At 38.7% G+C, this 23,884-nt stretch overlaps 1 protein-coding gene across 2 annotated transcripts in view; it reads left to right on the forward strand.

The window, feature by feature from the left end:
• Positions 1–1,142: 1,142 nt before the first annotated feature.
• RAB3GAP2 (RAB3 GTPase activating non-catalytic protein subunit 2) overlaps positions 1,143–23,884 on the forward strand; it is a 45,880-nt gene continuing 23,138 nt past the window's right edge. The window contains exons 1-10 of one of the 2 annotated variants that reach the window (XM_064648167.1): positions 1,143–1,362; positions 11,433–11,500; positions 14,720–14,843; positions 15,928–16,009; positions 17,985–18,032; positions 18,136–18,211; positions 18,358–18,459; positions 19,502–19,601; positions 22,107–22,205; positions 23,047–23,195. In XM_064648167.1, the coding sequence (XP_064504237.1) occupies positions 1,158–1,362; positions 11,433–11,500; positions 14,720–14,843; positions 15,928–16,009; positions 17,985–18,032; positions 18,136–18,211; positions 18,358–18,459; positions 19,502–19,601; positions 22,107–22,205; positions 23,047–23,195 (1,053 nt within the window). In that variant the 5' untranslated portion in view covers positions 1,143–1,157. The remainder of the gene's footprint in view (positions 1,363–11,432; positions 11,501–14,719; positions 14,844–15,927; positions 16,010–17,984; positions 18,033–18,135; positions 18,212–18,357; positions 18,460–19,501; positions 19,602–22,106; positions 22,206–23,046; positions 23,196–23,884) is intronic. The other variant, XM_064648168.1, reaches the window with a different exon arrangement.

Consider the following 23,884-nt stretch of genomic DNA (forward strand, 5'->3'; position numbering starts at 1 on the left):
AGTGTGCTGGTGGCTAAAGAGGCCAATGTGAGATAGACAAGTCTGGTTGCAAAAGGCACAGCAGAAGGACTCCTTGGATGGTATCCAAGGACACACATTGTTATCTGTGAAATAAAAGACACCTGTGTGAAAACAAGAAACTGAATTTTTATATTTATAGATATATAATAAAAAATAGCAAAAATAAATACATATATATATAAATATATTTGAAATTTCATGGTTGAGTAGGATCCATTTAAAAATTTGCCAAGTCTTGTGTACAGGGCAATTTGTGTTTCTTTAGGGCCCAGAAAACATTCCTTGGTGTTCTTCCCACACATGCTTTTTTTTCCTCCTTGTCCTGAGGGAAGGTTTTTGAGGCTGAGGATCGGCCGTCAGCACTGTACTGATGTCACTCACAGCAAATCTCACTCATCATAATCACTGCGGCCACTCAGATGCCTCAGCATCCAGAGGAGGAATAGAAATTGGTTGGCAATAAAACCATAAAACCTCTTTGTATTTGCAAGAGCAATTAAGATTGAAAGAAACCCTGTTCTCACTACCCAGTGGAGGTGTTACCTATTCTTCACAGTAACATGGGTGTTTGGGGCCCTGCTAGTTCACCATTAGACCTGGATGGTGAAATCCGGCTGAGGGAGCTGGGATTGTTTACCCCGAAGAGGAGGAGGCTCAGGGGTGACCTTTTGCTCTCTACAAGTGCCTGAAGGGAGGGTGTAGCCAGGTGGCTGGTCGAAGTAGTGACAGGATGAGAGGATATAGCCTCAAGCTGTGCCAGAGCAGGTTTAGGTTGGACATTAGGAGGAATTCCTTCACAAGAAAGGGTTGATTAGACATTGGGTTGAACTGCCCAGGGAGGTGCTGGAGTCACGTCCCTGGAGATGCCTAAGGAAAGACTGGATGTGGCACTTGGTGCCGTGGTCTAGCTGACACGGCAATGCTGGATCGGAGGTTAGCCTCAATGATCTCAGAGGTCTTTTCCAACCTAACTGACTCCGCGAAACCCTATCACCGCTTCTCGTCAAACCCCACTGCATTCCCCTTTAAATCCCACAGCACCTCCCTGTAAATCCCGGTCCCGCCCCCGCCCCTCAGTGACCGCCCCCTTCGCCCCGCCCACAGCTGCCGGCGCCACGTGACAGCTCCCGCGGCGCATGCGCCGTGCGCGGCTCCGCGCCGGGCCCGAGGGAAGTCGTGGACGGTTTCCGGGTTGGGCGGTGGCACCGGGATCGGGATCAGGATCAGGGATCATGTCCTGCGCCCTCGTCCCCTTCGGCCACTTCCAGGACCTGGAGGCGGCCTGCGACTTCCTGTGCCCGCACCGCCGCCCGGGCAGCGCCGCGGCCGGCAGGGACAGCGGTGAGTGCGCCCCGAGGTGCGGGGCCGCGGGGGCCCGGCCTGGCGGGGCGCGAGTGGCGGGGCCGCCCCCGCGGGGCTCAGGGCAGCGGGGCAGGCTCGGGCCTCCCGCGGGACTGGCTCCGCGCCGGTCGCGGCCGGGCGTGTCTGACGGCGAGGCCGGTGCCGGCTGCACCCCCTCGTCCCCACTCTCTGAACCCCCCGCCCGCTCCCGGGTGACCGCGGTAGCCCCGAGCGCTCGGGGTCGTTACTGTGGTAAAGGCCCTTAAAGGGTGGGTGTCCCGCCACAGCTGCCACATCTTCACCTGCAAGGTCAGGTTTTCCTGATGTCCAGAAGCTTCAGGTGTCAGTCCTTACCTTGTGGTGTGAAGTTCTCTGGCCGGTGACCCCTTGTGCCTCAAACTTCGAGGTGAAAGTTGCAGGTGTCTGAAGATGCTCTTAATAAAGAATCACAGAGCCACACGTTGTGCATGCAAGGTTGTCTAATAATGCATAATACACTTAAAGTATGCTAAGGGTTTAGTTTGGCAGCTTAAATTTAAAGGGAGCAAATCTTACAGCAACTACAGTCTGGAGCTGTGGACCAGGTTTCCATTGTGAGAGGCAGGGCACAGCGAAGGCTGAACTGCCCAGCACAGAAGCTGTGTGTTCTCAGCAGATCCATGCCCAGGATAGACAGTACAGGGAATGGAAACAGTGTTTCTTGTATGTTGTTACTGCCATACTGCGTTAACTGTGTACATATATGTGTGTGTGTATGTGTATACATAAAAACTGTATATGCAAACTGTTTCTGGAAACAGTATAGAAAGAAAGTGTTCAAAATGGTTAATGAGGATGCTCGTAAAAGTCCTCACAGCTGTAAACAGCTTTGAGAGAAAGCAGCAAGGTGCTTATATAAAAGCTTAAAATGTCTATGGGGAAATTAAAAGAGGGGGAGATCATAGGATGGTTTGTGTTGGAAGTGACTTTTAATCTAGTCCAATCCCCCTGCCATGGGCAGGGACACCTTCCACTAGACCAGGCTGCTCAAAGCCCCATCCATCCTGGCCTTGAACACTTCCAGGGATGGGACATCCACAGCTTCTCTGGGCAACCTGTGCCAGTGCCTTATCTTCTTTGTTACAAAATTTCTTCCCAATATGCAATATAAATACACTCTTTTCCAGCTTAATACTGTTGGCCCCTGTCCTGTCAAAAAGATGATACAACAATTGTAAAAAAAGTTTAAAAGGATACTATATGTTCAGCTACTTAATTTTGCCACTAAAACTTCTCTGTGCAAAAGTTTTGGCAGAAAACAGTTTTCTGCTGCTACTTGTGCTTGTTCATTGACTCTGATATTTCTCTGAAAAATCCATACAGGTTCCATATGGCTTTTCTTTTAGTATCTGTATCTAAAGGAGGGATTCTGGAACTGGAAGGTTCTTGTTAGTGTCTTGAATTCTGAAGATAAAAGCAAAGGATTGTTATGGGTTTGTGTTTCTAAAAGTATGTGCTGAAAGAAATTAAAATATATCTCTCGTATTTGGTGGTATGTGTGAAAGACATTTTTATAAAATGTCTTTTGGATACTTTTGTTGGATTGGATTTGTCAAATGGCAGCTGTAAAAGGGGAAAATATTTAGTATGTTGTAAAACTGCCTGAGCTGGCAGAAGCAGTGATAGAAGCAAAGATGCATGTTCCAAAATGTGCTATTCTGATATTTTGATGAGTGGGCTATATTCTGGACTGTTTTTATATTTGCTTCTTCAGTCATTGAGTCAGAGTGTTCTTCAAAATACTGCTCATTTAGATTCATTGACATTTTTTGGATTTGTGCCTGGGATTTTTTGATACCACAGCTGTTTTCATGGTTTGGGATAAATGAGCATAAATACCAGCAAGCGAGAGTTCCCGAAGTGGCTTAGACACAGGATTATAACTTAGTAATTTTGAAGCAGAAATTCTTAGTGCATTTGTCCATGACAGAGAGAAGTGCTGCTACAACTTGCAGAGGTATCTTAACTTAGAAGTAAATAAATTGTGGAGGTATCCTAAAAAAGCTGGGTTTGGCTGTGTGGAACTGGAGCTTGTTTTCCCATTAGGCTCGTTCCTTCAGTCCTGCTTTGCTGCTGCTTTGTGTCCCAACCAGGTGAGCAGCTGAGCTAAAGGGTTGCTTTGTAACTCGGGCTGAGATGGGAGGGTCTGGATCCTGCAGTTACTGCCTGTCTGGTGGTCTTGCACCTTCAGTTCTTGCTCTGATTAGAAATACTTAATTCAGTTTTTCATTCTCTCTTTCTTTACCTTCCCCCCCCACTAATCTGTTCATTTTTCTTAGTAAGCAAGTGTCTAGTTGCATGGCAGTCCAAAATTGCTCCCTTTTCTCTTGGATGATTGTTGTGTACCTTAACTGTTTTATTGTTCACAAGGAAGGGCTCTTTGCTGTAAATAAAGTTTAAATGAGGTAGTGTGAGAACAGGTGACAAATCTCTGCTTCTCATGTTGTGCACCAAGGAAAGAAAAAAATTTTGTCCAAGCAAATTCTTCATGGTTTTGTTTGTGGTTTTTAAGTGCATATTGCACTTCTATGGCAGAAAGAACTAAGGCAAATATTTTTAACTAAGCAAGATATAAATAAATGGTTTTTAGTAGGGAATGCTTCAGTTAAAACTGTTCAATTGACAGAACATACTGTTTTAAAACAGTAGTTTAATAAAGTTGCATGTTTAAAAACTTGAATTTCCATCTCCTTTTGTATTTTTACTCTGTAGGAGGAAAACCTAAGGAGTAGTTTGTTTTTACTGATAAGTTCAACAAAGAAAATACGTTCATTTTCTATGAAATGCAACTTTTGTCCTAAACTGTATTTATTTGCACATAACCAATTATATAAATATCAGTAAACACATGTCAAAGTTATAAGGTTTTTTTTTTTATTCCAATCTGGAGGACTAGCACTTTTTATTTACTTCCTTTTTTTTTAAAAGTTACACTGCCTTTGTATGGAAACTCTTACTGGTATTTGAAAGTTGTAGTTAAAGGAAAAATGCTGGTTACCTTAAGGAAATAAATGTATATTAAATATTTTTGTTTAACAAAACGCATTTCAGTTAACACTTTTTTTTCTTGAGTCATAACTAAATGTTTTAGGTGTTTAGTAGAACTTTCAAAAGCCCCTGTCAGGTTTTGAATAACAAATGCTTTTGCAAAGGTGCCTCTGGAATCTTCAGTATGTGGGGTTTAGGGTTTTTACTGGGAACTGAAGGCCTGGTCTTTTTTGTTTTTCTTAGTTATCGATCAAAGAAGTTTTTTATGCTGTTTTAACTTTGGCCATTTTTTCATTCTAACAGAACTAACCACAATATTTTCTGTGAGTGGACTTGCTACAAAAAAAAATATTAACCTGATTAAAGTAAAAGCATTTTTGCAGTAACATTTTAAATGAAGAGAACTTGCTTGCTTCTGAAAATGGAAGCAGTATCCACTTCTAAACCAAATTAAATTTAATCAAATTTTTAACTTAGATGTCTTTAATATGAATAAAAAAGCTGTATCTTCTCACCTAGTTGTATTTAACATAGCAGCATAATTCATTTATTTATAAGTTAATCTAGGTTGTCTATTTCAAATGTAATTTGAAAAGGCTAAATAAAGTGCTGCATATATTAAAAATCCAGATGTAGGTAAATAAAAAACAAATCTGTATTTCTATTCTAAGGGAACTTGAGGTTTTTTTCCCTTGCTTTGAACAGGTAAACATTAAAACACATTCAACAGGAGAAAAAGATAATGGAAAGCATCCTATCAACTACAACTTCACTGAATCTTTTCCTGTAGCCACACAGTTTGTCTAGTTTGTGTAAAGGATATACTTGTCTGGTAAACTGGGGAGGAAAATAAAGGCGCCCTCCTCCTTTGAACCTTGTGTAAAGTTAGTTCTGCAGGTGCCTGTTCCTTGCTCAGTCAGGAAACTGGAAGGAAGGGTTCACGTGCTTCTGATTCAATCATGTGTTAAAATTGTTAGTCATGCAATGCTGAAATAACCTGAGAAATGTTTTTAGGCTGCTTGAGGTGACCATTCACGTACAATAAAAAAGTAGCTGTATTCTGCTTCGCAGCACATATTAGAATAACAGGTGCTGGGGTGGATCTTACCTCACATGGCTTAAATAAATAAACCCAGTAATATTGGTTAAAGGTGCTTCATATGGATTTGCCATATCTTTATTCTCTAGAAAAAAAAATTGCTTTGAATGCTTTTTCATATTTTAGTGAACAGGACTAAAAAAGCATGAGAATTTAAGATTCTTGGAAAAAGTAAATGCTGCTAATAAGGCACAAATCCTCTGTGGATCCTGAGCCTAGTGGTACCTAAGTGGCTTTGAAAACTGCTGCTTCAAATGTGCAAATACTGAGAGTAGGAAGTATTTGCATCATATTTAATTTGACAGCTTGCTGTGTTGAAGATGTTTTGGGATGCCTGTTGGCTAGATCAGAAAACAGCTGTAACAGTTAACTCCATTATACAGCTGTCTATAATAAGGCATACACGTGAACAAAAAAGTCCATCTTATTTGCAAGATGTAATAGAGCTTTGCAGGCATAACAATTTTAGCATTTAGAAATTAATGGATATTTAACTGAAAAGAGCAGAAAACAGCAATAAAGACAGATAACATTTTCTGTAATCTTTATAAATTGAGGAATTTAACTGCAATTTATTTGGAGTGATGTGTGTCTCTGTTCCTTCAGTAGACTCTCAGCTTGAACTGTGTTTCAGAACATTTGATAGGCTTGATGACAGCAACTCAGTGACATAGCCAGGTAGGACTGCTGCTAGATATGATTTGGAGGTGTTAAGGCAAAACAAAAAAAATGAGTACTTTCTTGATGTTTTTAGTTCCCAGGTGTTTTTATCTCCCATTACCTAAATGAAATTAATAAGGAAAAAAGCCAGCAAAACTAAACTTGACCTTGGGGATTCCTAAGCAATGATACCTGTATCTATGATAGTGACTCTGTGCTTATTCAGGGGAAGAAAAAAATTGACCCCCTGATTTGGGGGGTTACTCAGTTATGAGGTGTCACTTTGGTGCTTCTTTTTTTGGTAGAAGTGATGACTTAAGCCTGTAAGAGAAACTCTTTTCCAAAATCCTGCCCTGTTACGTTGACACCATCGTGCTCTTCAGCCCAGTTCCTCTAAACAATGTGTTTGGAGTTGTGCTTGTACACTTGGCCTTATCTGGATCAGCTAATTTAATTCAGAAATATGGAAGGCCAGGCTTTTTATTTCTGAGTTACCAACAAGGTTACAAAGAAAAAATTACATTACAAAGTCAAATTCTAGATTGCATTTAGCAATAGAGTTGTTCTTAACTGTTTCTATATCAATCTTATTGAATTTGGTATATTCTCATATTAGAGTGTTGTGACAAGATCTTTTCTATTGCCTCATTAATCAGATCCTCCCTCTCCAGATGGTATTATGTACATTTAAGATTCCTTTCTTTCAGTTTTCATGTAAAATACCATAAAAATATGCACTCTGCCTGAATTGTGTTACATCTGTAATTGTTAATACACTCTCAGATGCGGGGAAGACTAAATGACATGCTCTCAGTATAGATGACAGAATGGTGTCAGAGTGCTTCATCCAAATTATCTTCTCACCGAAGTTTTTTAATTCTTTAACACCTCTTTTGCTGGATAGACTTTCTTCATTCTTGCTGTAACTTCAAGGTGTTACTTGCATCTGAAGAAAAGCACAAACACTGTGTAGGTAATCTATTCCATTTGTTTCCTCTGTGCTTTTTTTCCCCCCCTCTACGGCATGTTGAACTTTGCTGTTGGAGTTAAGTTACAACTGTAAGCCATGGAACTTTGCAGCATTTATTTAAGAAATCTGTGTAGTACCTGGATTATTTTTAACTTCATCATCTCTTATTCTGTTGAAAGCAATTGTGACCACCTTAAAGAGGAAAAAATGCTCAAGAGGTTCTTTTTGAGATTAGAGAGCTGACTTAGTTTGAGTGGTTTGGGTTTTTTTTTTTCCACTTACGAGTGTCTGAAGTGATAAGAGAAAACAAATGTAATACTAGTCTCAAAAGAGGCAAAATAGCCTAATATATTTGTCAGTCCCCACAGTGGAGGAGGTTTGGGAATAAACAGCCTGTGATTACTGAACAGCAAGAAGATTCTAAACTATTTCTAAAATTCCTTGGCCTGGAAAGAAACTGTTTCTATTTCTTCATTAATTATGCAATGCAACAGTATCAGAACTGTAGTAAATGTACATAGAACAAAAAAATCTGCAACTCTTGCACTTAAGCAATCTTTTCTTGAGCTATTACCTATTGTTTTTTTATATTCTTAAAGCATGGATGGGAAACAAACTGGAAGATCATAAATCCAACAAACTACACACTTCTAAGTGCATGTGTCCAAGCACGTCCTCTGATAACCTGCTCTGTAGAGCTGGAACATAGATGTGAGGGCAGGAGGAAAAGGCTTCTGCTGCCTACCCCAGATTGCTTCTTGCTCTGGAAGGGAGGACACTGTCAATTTTCTGTGCTCAGATTTATATTCTGTAATCTGGGGAAAAAATATTAGACTGAGTAAAATCATCTTTCATCTTGAGTTTGACCTGTAAAATGCCAGTTAGACCTCGTTGGTCTAGATCTGTTCCTATTGTTTCTCTGTCCTCTGTCCTTGTCTTTTAAGCAAAACATGCTTAGTAGAAATTGTTCTTGTGGGTATTAAGTTTATGATAAACATGCTTGAAATGAATTTTCTTCTGGATTAACGTGAGTGTTGCACATGTGCAGTATTTAAACCAACTGTGAAGTTTCAAATGTGCTGATGGAGTTTTAATGCTGTATGCTTCAAATTAAAGGATTAAGTGATTCTTGTAGACCCAGTAGAATGGACTTTTATTTTTACAATCTCTGCAGTAAAGCAGAATCTAGAATATTGCTGCTGCTTTATCCCAGTAAGGAGAACTGTTTATAAGACATCTGCTACTAGTAAGAGATAGAGATGAAATGGAAATACAGATTTGTGCAGGAAAGTTTAATTTTTTTAATTTTTTTTTTCCCCAGTGGGGAACTGGAAAAATGGACATGTTGCAAGTGAAGAATTGTTTAGGGCTTGTTTAGGTATTGATTTCTAGATAATGTGTTACATTCCACAATTGCTAGTTCAGATCTGTAATGTTACTAAAGGAAATGGTGGGGTATTTCTTAATCTTCATTGTATCAGAACTTGGACCCTGTGCCATCTCTCACTTGACTGACTATCAATCACTGGTGGATGGGAAGGTCTCTGCAAGCTGACAGTGTCCATGGAATATTTTGTAATTCATTGGCACAGGTGAATAACTGTGTGCTTTGAGTTCCTGTATGACAGTGTGTCCTGTGTGCCTTCTCTGTCCATTGTTCCAGAGATAGTTGTCTGTTGTTTAATACTTTGCTTCAGTAGCCATTGCATAGGTGAAGTATCTAAATAACATGAGTAAGAAATCAGTTGTAATTTCATTTCTTCTTAAAAAAAGAAACAATATATGGAAAGACTGGATGCAAAGGCTTGAGAAATACATATGAAAGCGCATGCAGGGGCAACCTATACGATGTGGAGGATGGACATGAAGGAGGAAACTCGTAAACCCTGGTAGGCTGGAGGAGGTGCTGGCTTTGCAGAGCAGGTCACAGCTCCAAAAGATCTCTGCAGTTTTGTCAGTAGAACAGTGACTCACCATTACGTAATTTTTCCATCTTTTTTGGCTGACTTAGTATCACCCGAGGAAGATGACAACCACCGTGAAAGTGCAGCTGTTCTCAAAGAGGCAGCCAGAGTTCTCACAGATGAAGTTTGCTGTTGTGGGTGTTCAGTCTCAGAACTGAAGTGGCTGATGTTTCTTGGGAATGTTGGTCTGCTCTGTGCCATAGGGCCAGCATTGGCACCCCGACTGTGTTCCTTGGATTTGGTTGTGTTTCTCTCTGGACTGTGGCACGCTGACAGATTTCTTTCCTTTGTGAGTTTTATAGGAAGGAGATTTTGTTGCCTTCTGAGATAATAAAATGCAAACACTAGCAGAGTTTTATTAGGTATCTTAAACCAAACATTGAAGTTAGCTACTGTTTTCTTCTTGTGGTTTATATTCAACAGTATCTGCCATAATTCTCATATATATGTTTATATTTTTACACTGGAAAATTTTCAACCTCAAGTACAGGATGAGACCGTGACCCTTGGAAGCTTGTTGCTTATATAGCTACGCCTGAAATAACCACGCAGTTATTTCTGTATTGATGATGATGCAGTAAAACTGTCTGACTCACCCATTTTGTAAATGATACAGACTTTTTAATTTTACAAAGATTATTCTTGGAGGGGGCATTTTGTCTTCTACTATCTTGTGAAATACTGTCTTGCTGTTCTCAACAGCATTGGTAGAAAGTTTGTTTCTTAAGCTAAAATATTTTTTTCAAAGATTTTTTTCAAAGATTTTTGTTTTCATTAGTCATACAAAAGTTTTAAAATCTGCCTATAAAAGACATTCATTCTACTGTACACTGTTTTGTTTTTCCTTGCTTGGTGGTAAAGGAACTAGAGTTTTTAAACCAAATAAGATTGGAGTGGCCTTGATACAAGCCTTATTGTCTGTACTCTTTGACCATCCAAAATGGTAAAATCTTGCTTGCTTAAAACTAAATTTAAACTAATTTGAGACACATTTAAACTTCTTAAGGTCAAATTAGCCATGACAACAGCTGATGGAAAAACTTGAAAGAAATCCTTGGAAAACTCTTGAAGTCTTATTGGTGTTACTGCTTCCATAGTGCATGCTGGATGGAAGTCAGTCCGTGGCCTTTCTACTGGACTACAGTGATGCTTGTTGATTTATTGAGGGTCCCAATAATGGTGGTGTTTGAGAATTGTGTATCTGCTACTACTAAATTTCAGTGGCTGTTAAATTCACATCAAGTTCTGTATTTTTAGGTGAAAAAATTTCAGATTTTTTATAAGGCTTCTACATTCACTCTTGTAAGACAACTGAGAAGTAGGCCTGTCTCTATGAATCTCTTTTCTCAGGTGTTTGAGTTATTTTGTAAGGTTGTAGTTTCTGAGGTTTCTGAATGACATCATTGCAACTGATTAATTTTCCTCTGTGTTGTCTTGCTAAGACTTGAGTAGCCAAGAACCTTGTGCTTGTTTTCTCCTCAGAGGCCATACCTTGAGTTTTTGCTTTGCTTTGGTGGTGGGATCTGCATTATTCTGGCCTCAGATGTTTTGTGGTCACGGATGAATTTCTGTGTACAATCATTCCCTTCTAAAATGAACTTATGTTGCTGTTGGCTGGTCCTGTAATTGACTTAAACCAAATGAAAATCCACATTATGAAAAGGAAAGTACTATACTTAAGTATAGAAATACTATCTCTCATGAAATGATACATTTGTGGTTCTTGTAGTGTGTTACAGGTTCTCTTAGTAAAGCATCTGGGGGCATGAGGGGTTGGAGGGAGCCTGTTGTCCCTTCTCCCTTTGTAGCTGCCTAATATGTACAAGATGGGGCTCTTCTTGTCTTTGGAGTAGTAGAAATTAGATAAATCAAGCTAAAGCTTAGATTTTTCAGTGAGGCTTTAGGTCTCTATACCGGCTGGAGAGAGTTATTGTCAAGTGGACACTTAGGCTTCCCCTTTGCCCTCACTCTTCACTTCAGCTTACAACATAAAACTACAAATAGATCTTGGCTCTCTTGAAATGTCTGAAAATTGAGAAAACACAAATTTAATGGAATAATTTTTTCTAGTAAAGTGCAGAAAGGCCCTGTTGAAGGATCAGTGATGTGTTGTCCCAAGCAGTTTGCTGTAAGTGTCAGAAATAGAAGTAAATAAAATACAGAGAAATAAGACAGCCCTTTGTACCACTTCAGTGTTCTTTCTGTGGAACTCATTTAGTATCTGCTATAAACAAAGTTATAATGCATTGGTGAGGAAATAAAAATGACCACCAGCAATCATCTCAATTGTGATTTGTTTTGGTTTTTTGCCTATGCTGTATGCATATTACAAATCTTTTTTCACTTTAAGCAGGCAAATCAACAAACTGGGAAGATGGTGGCTGGGGAGCCTGGGATGAAGCAGAGTTGCAAGAACCTGTAAGTTCATCTAAATGAGTTTTCATTGCTAACTTGCCTATTCTAGAAAATGTTCCGCAGTTTGTGTGTGATTTTTTTTTTCCTCCTATATAGCTATCACCTAGGCAAGAAGCATCTTGACCTGTGTTTTAAGTGTGACTGCTTTTTTGTCACTTGCTCCTGTAATTGTTTCTAAATATAGCTTGGATGTTATCTATTGTGATACTCTTGTATTCTGTAGGCTTTTTTCTCACTAGAGTATACACACATCTTTCTGTGCTGCTGCAGCTGGGGGCATCTCTTTTGTTCTATAGCTAGCCAGAGACAGTAGGGCATGGCAGTGAAGTTGTAATAATCTCTCATGAATTAATAAAAATCAAAAGCTATTCAATCAGGAACTGCTAGCACAGACATCTTCCTAAAGATCATGTAGTACTCTTTTTATGTTGTCATATGGGGATGGTGTCACAGGAGGGATTAAGCTACACATGTGGAACAGCATAGTTGCTCTTTAAAGGGGGAAAACATTCTTCTGCCCAACTAGTTCAGCTAAGAGCAGCATGGCTAGTCTGTGAATTGTTTGTAAGACTGAGACTTCTAGCTACCAGCTGACTTGAGATGTTAAAGAAGCTGTCTTTGTAGAAATCCTTTGCAGCTGAATGAGTCATCTCAACAGAATTGCTTGATTAAATCCCTCTAAGAGCTCATGGGGTAGACTGAGGAATCCAGACCTCACTGTGCTAACAAAATGCTCTTATCTGCTGTCATCATGTCAGTGGGCAGGAATTATGCCTAAGGAGTTGGGCAGTACCCTTGTGACTGCTTATTTCAGCAGGGAAACAGATATTTCAGCTGAGGTGACGAGTTGAAATGAGCACGGTGTCGCTCAGGGATGAATCGCTGACGCTGATGTCGGGAATGACAGGAGTATAAAAAGTTTTAGATAGGATTGTTCAACTCCTCTATAATTGCCATGAAATGAGTGTGTTTCTCAGGCCACATCTTTGTTAGATGTGCTGTGATGTGTATAACTTTCTGAATGAGGAGAACAAATGCTTGGTTTTTTCTACTTCATGTTGTAATTTGACAGAAGCAGCAGGTGCTGCTAAATTGAAATCGTTTAAATTTCTACTCTTTATTTGTCACACTCTTCTTGCTAAACACTGCATCCTCTACTTACATGTTTTTCTCTAAAGTCACTAGTGATTCCAGGTCAAACTCTTCAGAAGGAGTTTGCTGTCATACCCAACAAACAGGTTGTTCTGGGTAGGAGCATATAAATGCGTGAGTCTCTATGTCTGAACACACAGAAAAATGACTGCGTGAGTCTAGCACAGAGTTGAGAACTATTAGTATAATATAACAATGACTTCCCTTGTTAAGGCCTTTAACTCTTAATTTGTATTATAGTTGGCAAAAAAAGTAATTGTTTCTTGGAATTGCTTGTCCCTTGACAAGTATCTCTTTCATGGAACATAACTTCTGAGAAGGTGTTGAAAGTGGAAAAAAGTTTTGGTTTTTTTCCCTAAGGTGTTCTTTTGTGGAACTGATTTGCTGTGTTGTACGAATGATGATGTTGATGTCTTTTCTTAAATGCTGATTTTAATCATTCTGTTTTTCACCTTTAAGTAATTTGTTTTGACAAGTTCAGTGCTTTTCTTGTTTTAACCCTCAGCTTATTTTTGTCACTAATATGAGGTGGCCATGTTTTATGTCTTTAGATTTCAAGTTCTTTGTTTATGTTTACAGATAACTTGAAATTTTCTGTCTGAAATACAATTTTAATTCCTTTTAATCTTTCAACAAACCTTTCATTTCTGTTTCTTTTTCCTCAGTTTGAAAATCATGCCATTAAAAATTAGTACAAGGCTTTTCTTTGGCTTTTGCTTGTGTGTTTTTGCACATAATGCATTTATCTCTGTCAGGAGGAGTTAGTTGTCATGAGTATCTCAGAAAACTTCACTGCCTTTTTGTAAAGTCTTGAAAAATGCCAGTAAATAGGGAGTAATTGTTGCTATAGAACTTGACATCCATCAGCAGACAAAAATGACATGACAATAGGTTCTCCTCTTGCACAAATTGAGAGTGTGAACAAAAGTATGAATGTTTGAGGTGTGCTAATGTAGACTTTATGATGCATATACAGGGTATTGCTCTGTGCACAGTGACCATTTTTATGATACAACCTTATGAAAGGAACTAAATACAATGAATAGCTGATTAAGAGCATGATATGCAATTTATTCTTACAGTTTGGTGTTTATTTTTCTACTGGGATTAAATTTGTGTGTTTTCAAGCAGGTGCAACTTTATTATAAGAGAATAAATAGTACAGATCAGAAAATGATTGCACTGGAGTTGTTGGGTTTTTTATTTGTGCTTAGCTGCTTTGAAATACTAGAGGATGGAGTAATGTTTTGGAGAGAGAGAAGGACATAGGATTGAATGTGTGGCTATGGAAATGGAGTGTGTGGACAAGGGAAAGTGTGTTGCTAGTATCGGGTAAGGGATGGATCTAAGGATCAACTCTGAGACCTTGTAGCACTTCACTCAAAACCTGTTACTGCCTGCCTTTGAACTGTGGTTAGCAGGAGCTACTATGTTACATGAGCAAATATTTGGCTTGTTGCTCCCAGGAAAAAAGATGCAATTTTTTTGCTTTTATACATGAGGATGGTATCTAAGTTTTTACTTACTCATCATTACACCATTAAAACTTGGCACCACTTGGTTGGGATTTGTTTCATTGTGAAGTTTCTTTGAGGAAAGGCACCTGATACCTGATACATGTTACCACGAGGCCTTAGTGTGAATACCAGCTTAATTACCTTCTTCCTATGTGCCTGTGTTTACTTAATGCTGGTCAGTGTGTGAGCTTGGATAAATTGTTCATTTTGAGTATGGATTGTAATGAGAATAACTCAAGAGATTCTCTCCAGTCTTTAATCAATAACTGTAAAACTTCAGATCTCATTTTCCTAGTGTCTCTTTGAAAGGAGAAGATTTTGAAGAGTAGAGCTAGTGATGAATACTTCTTTGTTTTCTGTTTTGTAAACACACAGAATTAGTGCAGGATTGATGCTTTTCTCATGACTTCATGCAAGGTGGAGTTGTGTGATGTGATAAATAATAGTCCATTTAGTGCTGCTATGGAGGGCAAGCCAAATTGTTGTCATGAATCTTGCAAGTTCTTCTGTGTTTAAAAATTATTGCATACATTGACTAAAGCTTTACCTGTAGGAAGAAGAGGAATCTAATTCCAAGAACCAGAGAAATTACTGGCTTCAGGACTGTGTGTTGTCCTTGTCACCAACAAATGACCTGATGGTAATAGCTAATGAACAGAAAGCAGTCTTTCTAGTGCGTAAGTATACCTGCTGCTAACTATGTGTTCTAGTACACTTTATAGGAACCAGGGCAAGATTTGTTTCCCCCACCCCCATCTGCTTATCCCCCAAGTCATGACTTCAGGAATTTTGGAGTGTTTTATAGTGCACATCATGCATTTTCTAGCTATTGATTGGCAAGTAAGTTGATTTGTTTTTGCTTCTCAGGTATATTTTGACCAAGAACTTTTTCATCATGTATAATTAATTTGCACCATAACTACCCAGTTGTTTGAGATGTTTAAAGATATTGACATTAATTTTGCTCAATAAGAAAAACAAAACTTTTGTGTTGGTTTTAGCCATTAAGAAATACTTGACCTTATTTTAATTTTCCCTTGGAAAACATGACCAACCTGAGCCAGTGTCACTTGGAGGAGGGAACATTACTGTGAATTGCTTTTGAGATTTCCACCTTTGATAGAAAATTCTTCTCCATGTTGAACAATGGGTGGCTTTATATTTTACTCCAAAGTAGGGCTCTGGGAACTTTTAAAGGTACCTCCAGCTGCTGTTTACATATGTGCTGTTGTCTGGGGTGCTGGTGCTATTAGCAGCTGCATTTGGTGGGACGTGAGCATGATGAAGAGAAACCTCCTGGTAAGGGGAATATTAAACCAAAAAACTGACTGTTGAAACTCAGAGTCGCATAATTGGGCAGATTGCATGGAGTTGTCATGCTGCATTGTCATTCCCTGAAAAGCTGTGTGTTCCAAGCCTGATGTAGACTAGTTGCTAATTTGTCACCAAAAATGAAAAGATAGCGGTACTACTTATAACGTTCTTATTGTATCAAGCACAAAGAAGTGATTTAACTCACTTTACTGGAGAACTGCCTCTGCTGAACTGCACAGTGGCAGCTGTACCACACAGTGGCAGAAGTGTCCCCATGTGTCAGGTTCTTTAGAAAAGTCACTAAGAATGTCTTGTTGCTTTTATGATTTTCAGGGTCTGTAATTGGTACTTAATCTAAGTGTGGTAGGATGTATTGTACAGAAGAGAAGGATTGTGAGATGCAAAACATTACAGTTTTATGGATGGTGTCTTTATTCTTAATGGCAGCTAAATGGAAGCACAGTGACAAGGGGAAAGAGGAAATGCAATATGCTGTTGGCTGGAGTGGCTCTCTGAATGTTGAAGAAGGGTAGGTGTTGAAATGCAGCTGTGATTAAAATGTTCTTTTCATGTTTAGTAATTAGTAAAATGCTTTGTACTTGTGCTTTTTTTTTTTTATACGAGTGCATATCTTATGTACTTATGTATTTTATTGTTGGAAACCAACATAAAGTAACCTGGGTGATCAGAAAAACTGTGTGCAAAGGTCACTCATGCATTGTGTGATGGCTCAGGACAGGTTCATACAAATTAAAAGAAATGTTCTCTGTGCAGATCAGTGTATTTGTGTATACTTTAGGCATTTTAATAAATCTGGGTTATCATGCTTTCTGTAAGTTCTTGTTCTAGTAGGAGAAAAAAAGAGTATCCTTTTTGAAAAATCTACTTTTATAGTAGAGAAGAAATTTTGTTGGGGGTGTTGCAAATGGAAATGTATGAAGTTGTTTTAGAAATACTTCTCTTCATTTTCAAAACCTCAAGGAATTTTAAAGTCATCTCTCTGATCAAGAAATGGGTTTGGGCTGTAAGTCATTGGAAAATTTGCTTTGATCATGTGTTTGGTATTTATACAATATTTTTGCTCAATCTCTCTTCAAACAACCAGAAAGACCTTTTCTTGAATGTCCATATGGAAGAAGATTTTGCACTTTGTTATTAAGTTTGCAGCCTTGAGTTGCTGTTTGCCTTTGAATGTGCTCCCTATTGGCTTCAACCCTCTGTTGTGCTGCAGGAGATGTTGACTTAATCAGCTTCTCTCCAATCTGTAAAAATTATAACCCTTTTATAAAACTGCTGCTGCTACACATTTGAACTGTTATGTATGTGCATCTTTGAATTTGTGGGTTTTTTTCCTCCCATGTTACCACTGCAATTACCCTGACATCTTTTGTTAAAAAAAAAAAAAAAGAAAAGAAATTCTGTTTGAGAGTTTGTTTCTCACTGCTGTTACAGCCCTGAGGGACACTTCCATTCAGAACAGATAGCTCTCTATAGATAAGTGCAGTTATATTCACTACATTTTGATTTGGTTTTATTTATTATTCTGTGGAAGTGTAAATATGTCAATTACTGTCAGGTTGTCAGAAGACTTGACTTTTTTTGGTTGATTTTGTTTTTTTTTTTCTTTCCTTAAAGTTGTCTACAACGTTCTGTGGTGGCTAAGCTTTGCTATTGGTAGATGAGATTTCACCTAGATAAATAATGTTGCTTTGAGGATGTAATGGAATTGCATCTCAAACTTGCATTTAGAAAGCTTTCTCTAATTGTCTAGCCTGCTTATCCTTGGGGATTGGAGGTGACCTGAAATGCAAATAATAAACAGTAATGTGGGCATTTATGCTTTAAGTGCTGTTTGGGGTGCCATCTTGAATGTATATGTTGTTTCATAAAACCTTTGTACTGCTTCTGTTTCCCCAGACAGTGTAAAACTTTATACCATGGTAACAAGTAAATCTGCTTGCCTTCTGCATGCTTTGCCTGTCGTGCATTGAGCATGCTTGGTTATTGCATTATCTGGGAAGATCATATTAGCTCTTCTAGTGCTCTCAAATTATAAGGCAGTGAAATGCAGTGGATGTAAAGTCTACCTAATTGCGTAATGTATTAAAAAAATTTATTTTGATAAGTATGGTTCCACTGGATTTTTTTTTTTTTAAATGGTTGTTCTTGGTATATCATTATAGATCAGAAAAAGTTATTTACCCTTAGATACATGAAATTTAACTGGAATCTGCTGAACAGGACTGACAGAATAATAACTCTGTGATTTATGAAAGACATCATTAGCAAGGTGTAATTAGCACTCATGCAATCTACTTGGGCATTCTTGAACTTGAAATTGAAAATGTCTTTAAAATGGACTTTTTTTTGCTTCTTACATATATATGATGTGCTGCATTAATATATTATTAAATAATTAAATTGCTGACTTGGCAAGATCTCTTGTGTAGAGCAAAATTGCAAAACTGGAGAAAAACTCATTAATTTTATCTTTCTGTTTCTAGTGAATGTGTGAGTAGTGTACTGTGTATTCCACTGGCAAGTCAGAAGAGGTAAGGATTGACACGTATTTGCATCACTCGTCTCTTTACATCACACTTTTATACCCGGTAGCTTAGAACAGTTTTTAACTTCCAGTCTGTCTTTGTGAAACAGGAGTTCCACAGGCCGCCCTGACTGGACCTGCATTGTGGTTGGCTTCACCTCTGGCTATGTTCGTTTTTACACTGAGGTATGTTCCTCAGCATGGCAGGCCACGAGCAAGATGGTGTCATAAACATCTGTGTATTTGAAACTTTAGTTTCTGCAGGTAGTGCTTTTGGCCTTCCCTAAGGAAAAGGGCAGAAACGTTCATGCTTATTATTCTTTCTCTCCTAGAGTGGAGTACTGCTTCTTGCACAGCTTTTGAATGAAGATCCTGTCCTACAGCTAAAGTGCAGAACCTATGAAATTCCCAGACATCCTGGTGTCACAGAACAGGTTTTGTCAGATTATTTCAAAAGCGAAGTGGCAGTGTTATGGGGTATGGAAGGGAGTCTTCTCTGTGAATCCTCTGTGTCCTTTACCAGTTTTTGATGGGATGGACAGTTCCTTAGAACAAGAGACTCTTGATTTCTTGTTCTATGAAGTATCCATGCCTGTATAGTTTGAGGATTCAGAATGTCTTTATTTTTTGGAGTCTTTTTCTCTGTAATAGCCTTGCAAAGGAATCCTTCATTTGTTTTCTGTTTATTCATCTGTGAGCACAAAGTACAATAATGCATTGATGGAGGGAGAAAATATTACGTGACAGGTGCCAAGAGCTATGTGTACTCATTCATAAGAACTTATCTTCATTATTTCACAGAGAAGATGGCTGAAAATTAAAAAATATTTATAGGGCTAGGAACCTGCATGTCATTCTGAGTATTTCCTGCAGAGAAGGTTCTGCAGAGCTCAGGCTATTTAGTAAAGAACGCAGCTTTCTTTTGCCCTTGGCTGAATTGGCTTGCTTAATGCAGAAAATTAATGAAGTTACAGAAATTTCCAAGTTTGCTTTGTACAAATGCTCGTGTGACTTAGCGTGGCGTTTTTGGGATCAGTTTTAAAATACAGAAGCATTAAGGAATTTGAGTCTTCAGTTTGTATCAGCAGATTAGCATCTACGTGCCCAAGTGGTAATTCAGTGGCTAGTCCACTTTCAGAATTTGGCTCTTGCATTCTAGAGGAACCTGTTTTTCTGTGGCCTTCACAAGCTGCTGTAACTTAAGCGTTTACTTCCTAAGCCGTAAAATATATTAAGCAAACAAGTTATTAAAAGAAGATAAAAATGTAAAACTGTGTGCCTAAATAATTTTTTGGATAGTTTAATACTGACTTCCAGTAGTTTTGCCTTAGTCTGTTGCCTGTGGCTTGTTAGATATTAATCTCTGGATGTAATCCTCATCTTTGTGTAGTTAATAGTATGAAATGCCAGAAAATAAACTGTTCCAACAGTAACAGTGATCTGTTTTTTGTCTCTGTTCTCTTATTTTTTCCACAGAATGAAGAGCTAAGTATCTTGTACCCAGCAGCAATTGTGACAATTGATGGTTTTAGCCTCTTTCAGTCCCTTCGTGCGTGTCGCAATCAGGTAGCAAGAGGTACGTTTAAGGGGAGGTGTTTATTTTTGACTCTGTGAATAGTACCTTATGGTATATGAAGTTTACTTAGGTTAAATATCAAATCAAGGTGGAATTTAGGTCTTCCTTGCTTGTCCATCTACTGTTGACACCTACTGCATACAGGAAAATTTTGTCCTTTACCGAAAGAGTTGTCCGAGTAGTATTGACTGCCTTGTACATGCTCACCATAACACTGTACACTGTTTCTGGCTGGGATAGAGTTAATGTTCTTTTTAGTTGCTTGTATGGGGCTGAGTTTTGAATTTGTGATGAAAACAGCACTGATAGCATGCCAATGTTTTAGCTATTGCGGAGTAGCACTTATACAGTGTCAAGGCTTTTTTTGTTTCTTGCACTACCCTGACAGTGGGGTTCACCAGAAACTGGGAGGGGACACAGCTGGGACAGCTGATCCCAACTGACCAAAGAGATATCCTGTACTGTATGATGATATGTCAGATAATAAGAGCTGGGAGAAGAGAAGGAGAAAGGGAGAACCTTCAGGGCTATAGCATTTGACTTCCCAAGTAACTGTTATGCGTGATGAAGCCCTGCTTTCCTGGAAATGACTAAATACCTGTTTGCTGATGGGAAGTAGTAAAGAAAATTAATTATTTTGCTTTATTTGCATGCTGTCCTTAGCTCACAAGTGTTCTCCCTTTTGCTCTTCTGACTCTCTTCCTCATCCCCATAGGAGGAAGTGAACAAGTGGCTGTGTGATACTTAGCTGCCCACTGACATTAACCCACAGCAAACTGCTAAGGTGCTTCTTAGCATGTCATGGTGCTGATTTCATTGTCAGTGGAATGCTCTTCTTCCCAGTAAGGACTTTAATGGAAGTGATAATGCTGTGATAATTTTAGTTAAGATCACTGCTCTTTGTGTTCATGTCTAAGAGCTTTGGGTACTTGGTTTGATTGTGCAGACTTTGATCCTGTTCCTTTAGCACAGTCCCTGTTCGTACTGTAATTTGGAAACAGGGTCAGTTTTCAAGCATGAGAGGAGTGTGGTAGATGGCAAAGGTATGGTGCTGTTACAATTCTGCATGATAAATCCTTACACAAGTACTGTTGCTGAATTGTTCTCCTGAATTTCCTGATGGTTGTTCTCATTGAACTTCAAATTTGTGAGATTCTTGTTTCCCCTCCAGCAAGTCACATCAGCGGACAATCACGAGGGTGAGCGTGGGTGGGAAACACAATGGATCAGCCAGCTTGACAGCTGTCCTGAACTGTTTAGGCAGCAACACCCTTAAACTAAGGCTTGAGTCTTGTCTGGAAGGGATGAGTGATAAAGAACTGAGAAACGTGGCTGTGGTGAAACAGCTCTTCTCTGAACCACATGGGGATGGCCAGTAGGAATGGATTCCTCCCTTTTCCTTTCAGTTCAGGGCAAAGTGGCATGAAATGAAGCTAGGTGATAGTAAATTGAAAATAAAAAGTAGGCATGTTTATGCAGTGTGAGGTAAATTGTGGAATTCTTTGCCTGAGGTTGCTGTGGATGCTAAAGGTGCGCTTGAGCTCAGAGGGAAAGTACCAAATTAGTGAAGAAAGCTGTGGAGGTTACTGAGTGCTTAGAGCTTGCTTCTTTTTGTCTTCAGAAGCTGTTTTAGAGGAAGCATCAAATATATGTCCTTATTCTAATATTCTTCCCTAGACGTCTGATTTTAGCCTTTCTCAGATCCTGATCTGCCCTGCTAAATTGTTCCCTGGGTCTATGTAATAATGCATGTCCTTCTTAATGAAAAGCTAGTGCTTCCATGAAAATATGAGAGAAGACAAAACTCTTGAAAATCAGAAATTTAAAATCTGATATTCTCTGAATCATGCAACAAATGCAAAAGAAAACAGACTATAATGAGAAATACCCACCCATCTACTTTAACAACCAAGACACACTCTGCTCTTTCAGTGAGAGATCACCATTTGCAGGGAAGCACTTACAGCTTGTTGCAATATCTGCAGCTGGAGTGCCATATCTACCTTCATTCTTGATCATCAGTGCTTGTGGTAATAGGTATTTTGAAAGTTTCAGTCATTCATTTAGTTTTACCACTGTTGTTACCGCTCACTGTTACACATCTAATGAATGTGCTGACTTTGCAAGTACTTGGGCAGAGGAGTTTGCACTTAAACATGCCCAGACCACAGAATTAAATTGTAGTTGCTTTTTAAAATTGTACAGAATATTATACCATAAATAACTCATGAAACAAAGCTCTCTGCAAGTATGAGAGTATTCCATCCATAGTTGTGATGGAATATCACGTGCAGTTCTATTCAGTTATTTTTTAAAATATTTTAATTTCATGGAAGCAAATATTTCAAAAGGCCATTTTCGCTCAGCAGGTGTTTAAATGTATGTGAATTTAAAACTAGGTTATTTTTTGACTTCAGATTGCATTGGGGTTTTCCCCCTCTGTTATGCTATTCCTTTGTCTTTGACTCAGTAGAAATTTTTTTGTGTTTTGTCAACTTTTGTCAGCTGCAGCATCTGGCAATGAGAATGTTCAGCCTCCACCATTAGCTTATAAGAAATGGGGTTTGCAAGATGTGGATACGATTGTTGACCATGCTAGTATTGGTAAGCATTTCTGTTTTATTTCCAGTATTTAAATAAATTAAATTAATGCTTTCATACTGTTAAATTTGGGTTGAGAGCACTTAGTGGTACTGGTCGGATAGGAGTAAATAGTGAGAGAAGGCTGTCATAGTGAATGATCTCATTGACCATTATCAAAAATACATTTTACTTTCTTTTCTAGTCTGATTGAGCCTTCCCTCTCCACTTGAGGGGAGAAAGGATGTTACAGCTGTAACTGTCTTGTCCTTTTGTTGTTTGGTAAGAAGCAGCTGAGAGAAACTAGATCAGATGCATTTATTGCCATTTCTGTGAGGTCAAAGAACCATCTGGCAGGCAGGTTAAGACTGGTAGGGGTCTTTCCTGAGTCTAGCAGACAAAGAAAATAAAATTTGAGATTGTTCTTTTCCAAAAAATTTAAGCTGACTTTTAGGCTCTCAAAGACTTTTACCCCTCAGCCTAGGTTCTTGTCAGAGAGGCAAATCTGAGGGACAGTAAGCTTCATTTCTCTTCCATGCTTTCTACAAAAGCAGGTAAGAGGTCAGAAGGCTGCTATCAAAACAGCTGAAGTGAATTTGGTACATGTATTTTTGCTGCTGAACTCTCCTGATTTTTTTTATTTTTTTCCCCCCTGAACAAATGAACTGTGCTTCATAATTAACCTAAGCACATTAGGTTATTTCTGATGTGTTCTTTGGAATTTCTGTGGTTAAAACTGTTTCTCCACCCTTCCCCCTGAATGTTGGCTGGTCAGTCCAGAAGGCAGGAATGTATTTAGGCTTCTATAGCAATTGCATGCCTTTGTTCTGGAAGTATAAGACATTCACTTTAATGTTTTTGTTAGGCATCATGACACTGTGTCCTTTTGATCAAATGAAGACTGCCTCCAATATAGGAGGATATAATGCAACCATAAAAAACAGCCCACCTGCTATGTCTCAGTATGTTACTGTTGGAGCCAATCCTTTCACTGGTTTCTTTTTTGCCCTGGAGGTATGTACTACAAAGCTGACTTGCTGAAACTTTGAATAATTAATCCTTCTTTTTTCTGTATGACTATTTCTGAAGTATTCTTATGCTCATTTTATGCTGACATTTCCCCTTCTTGATCCTCTAAAACTGGAATGATTTGGAGTGGATATGATAGTAATGTCTGCTAATGAATGTGATAGTCAAGTAACTTAATTTAAAAAAAATTTTTACTTTGTTGCCATTTAAGTGACTTAAATTTTTTTGAAAAATTAAGTTGATATTGTGTAAACATGCATCTGAAGAATTTTTTGAGGTCTTTGACCTTTGATCATGTACACACACGGCCTGAGTATACTGTAGTGATTTCTTGTAGAAGGAAACTGAAATTTATGCTTAATCTGTGGCACATTTACACCATCTTCTGTTGTGTTGGAGGAAAAGGATGTCAGTGTAGCTGTGTCTTGTACATTCAGACCCTGTGTGTGTCAGGATCGAAAGTTGATTGACCATGCTAGAATTGGAATTCAGATTTTTGTACTCGCTTTTCCAATATGTTTATGAAAAAACTGCTTATATTGATATTTGCAAGGATGCCAAAGCCATGCACCAGCTAACTCTCCATGATAAATCATACACAGGGTTTTTTTAACTTCTGTTGCAGACAAACATACTGAGCTACCAAGTGACTTGCAGGAGGATTTTGAAATGGT

Source organism: Pseudopipra pipra, chromosome 3 (assembly GCF_036250125.1).
Source record: "Pseudopipra pipra isolate bDixPip1 chromosome 3, bDixPip1.hap1, whole genome shotgun sequence".
Taxonomy (NCBI): Eukaryota; Metazoa; Chordata; class Aves; order Passeriformes; family Pipridae; genus Pseudopipra; species Pseudopipra pipra.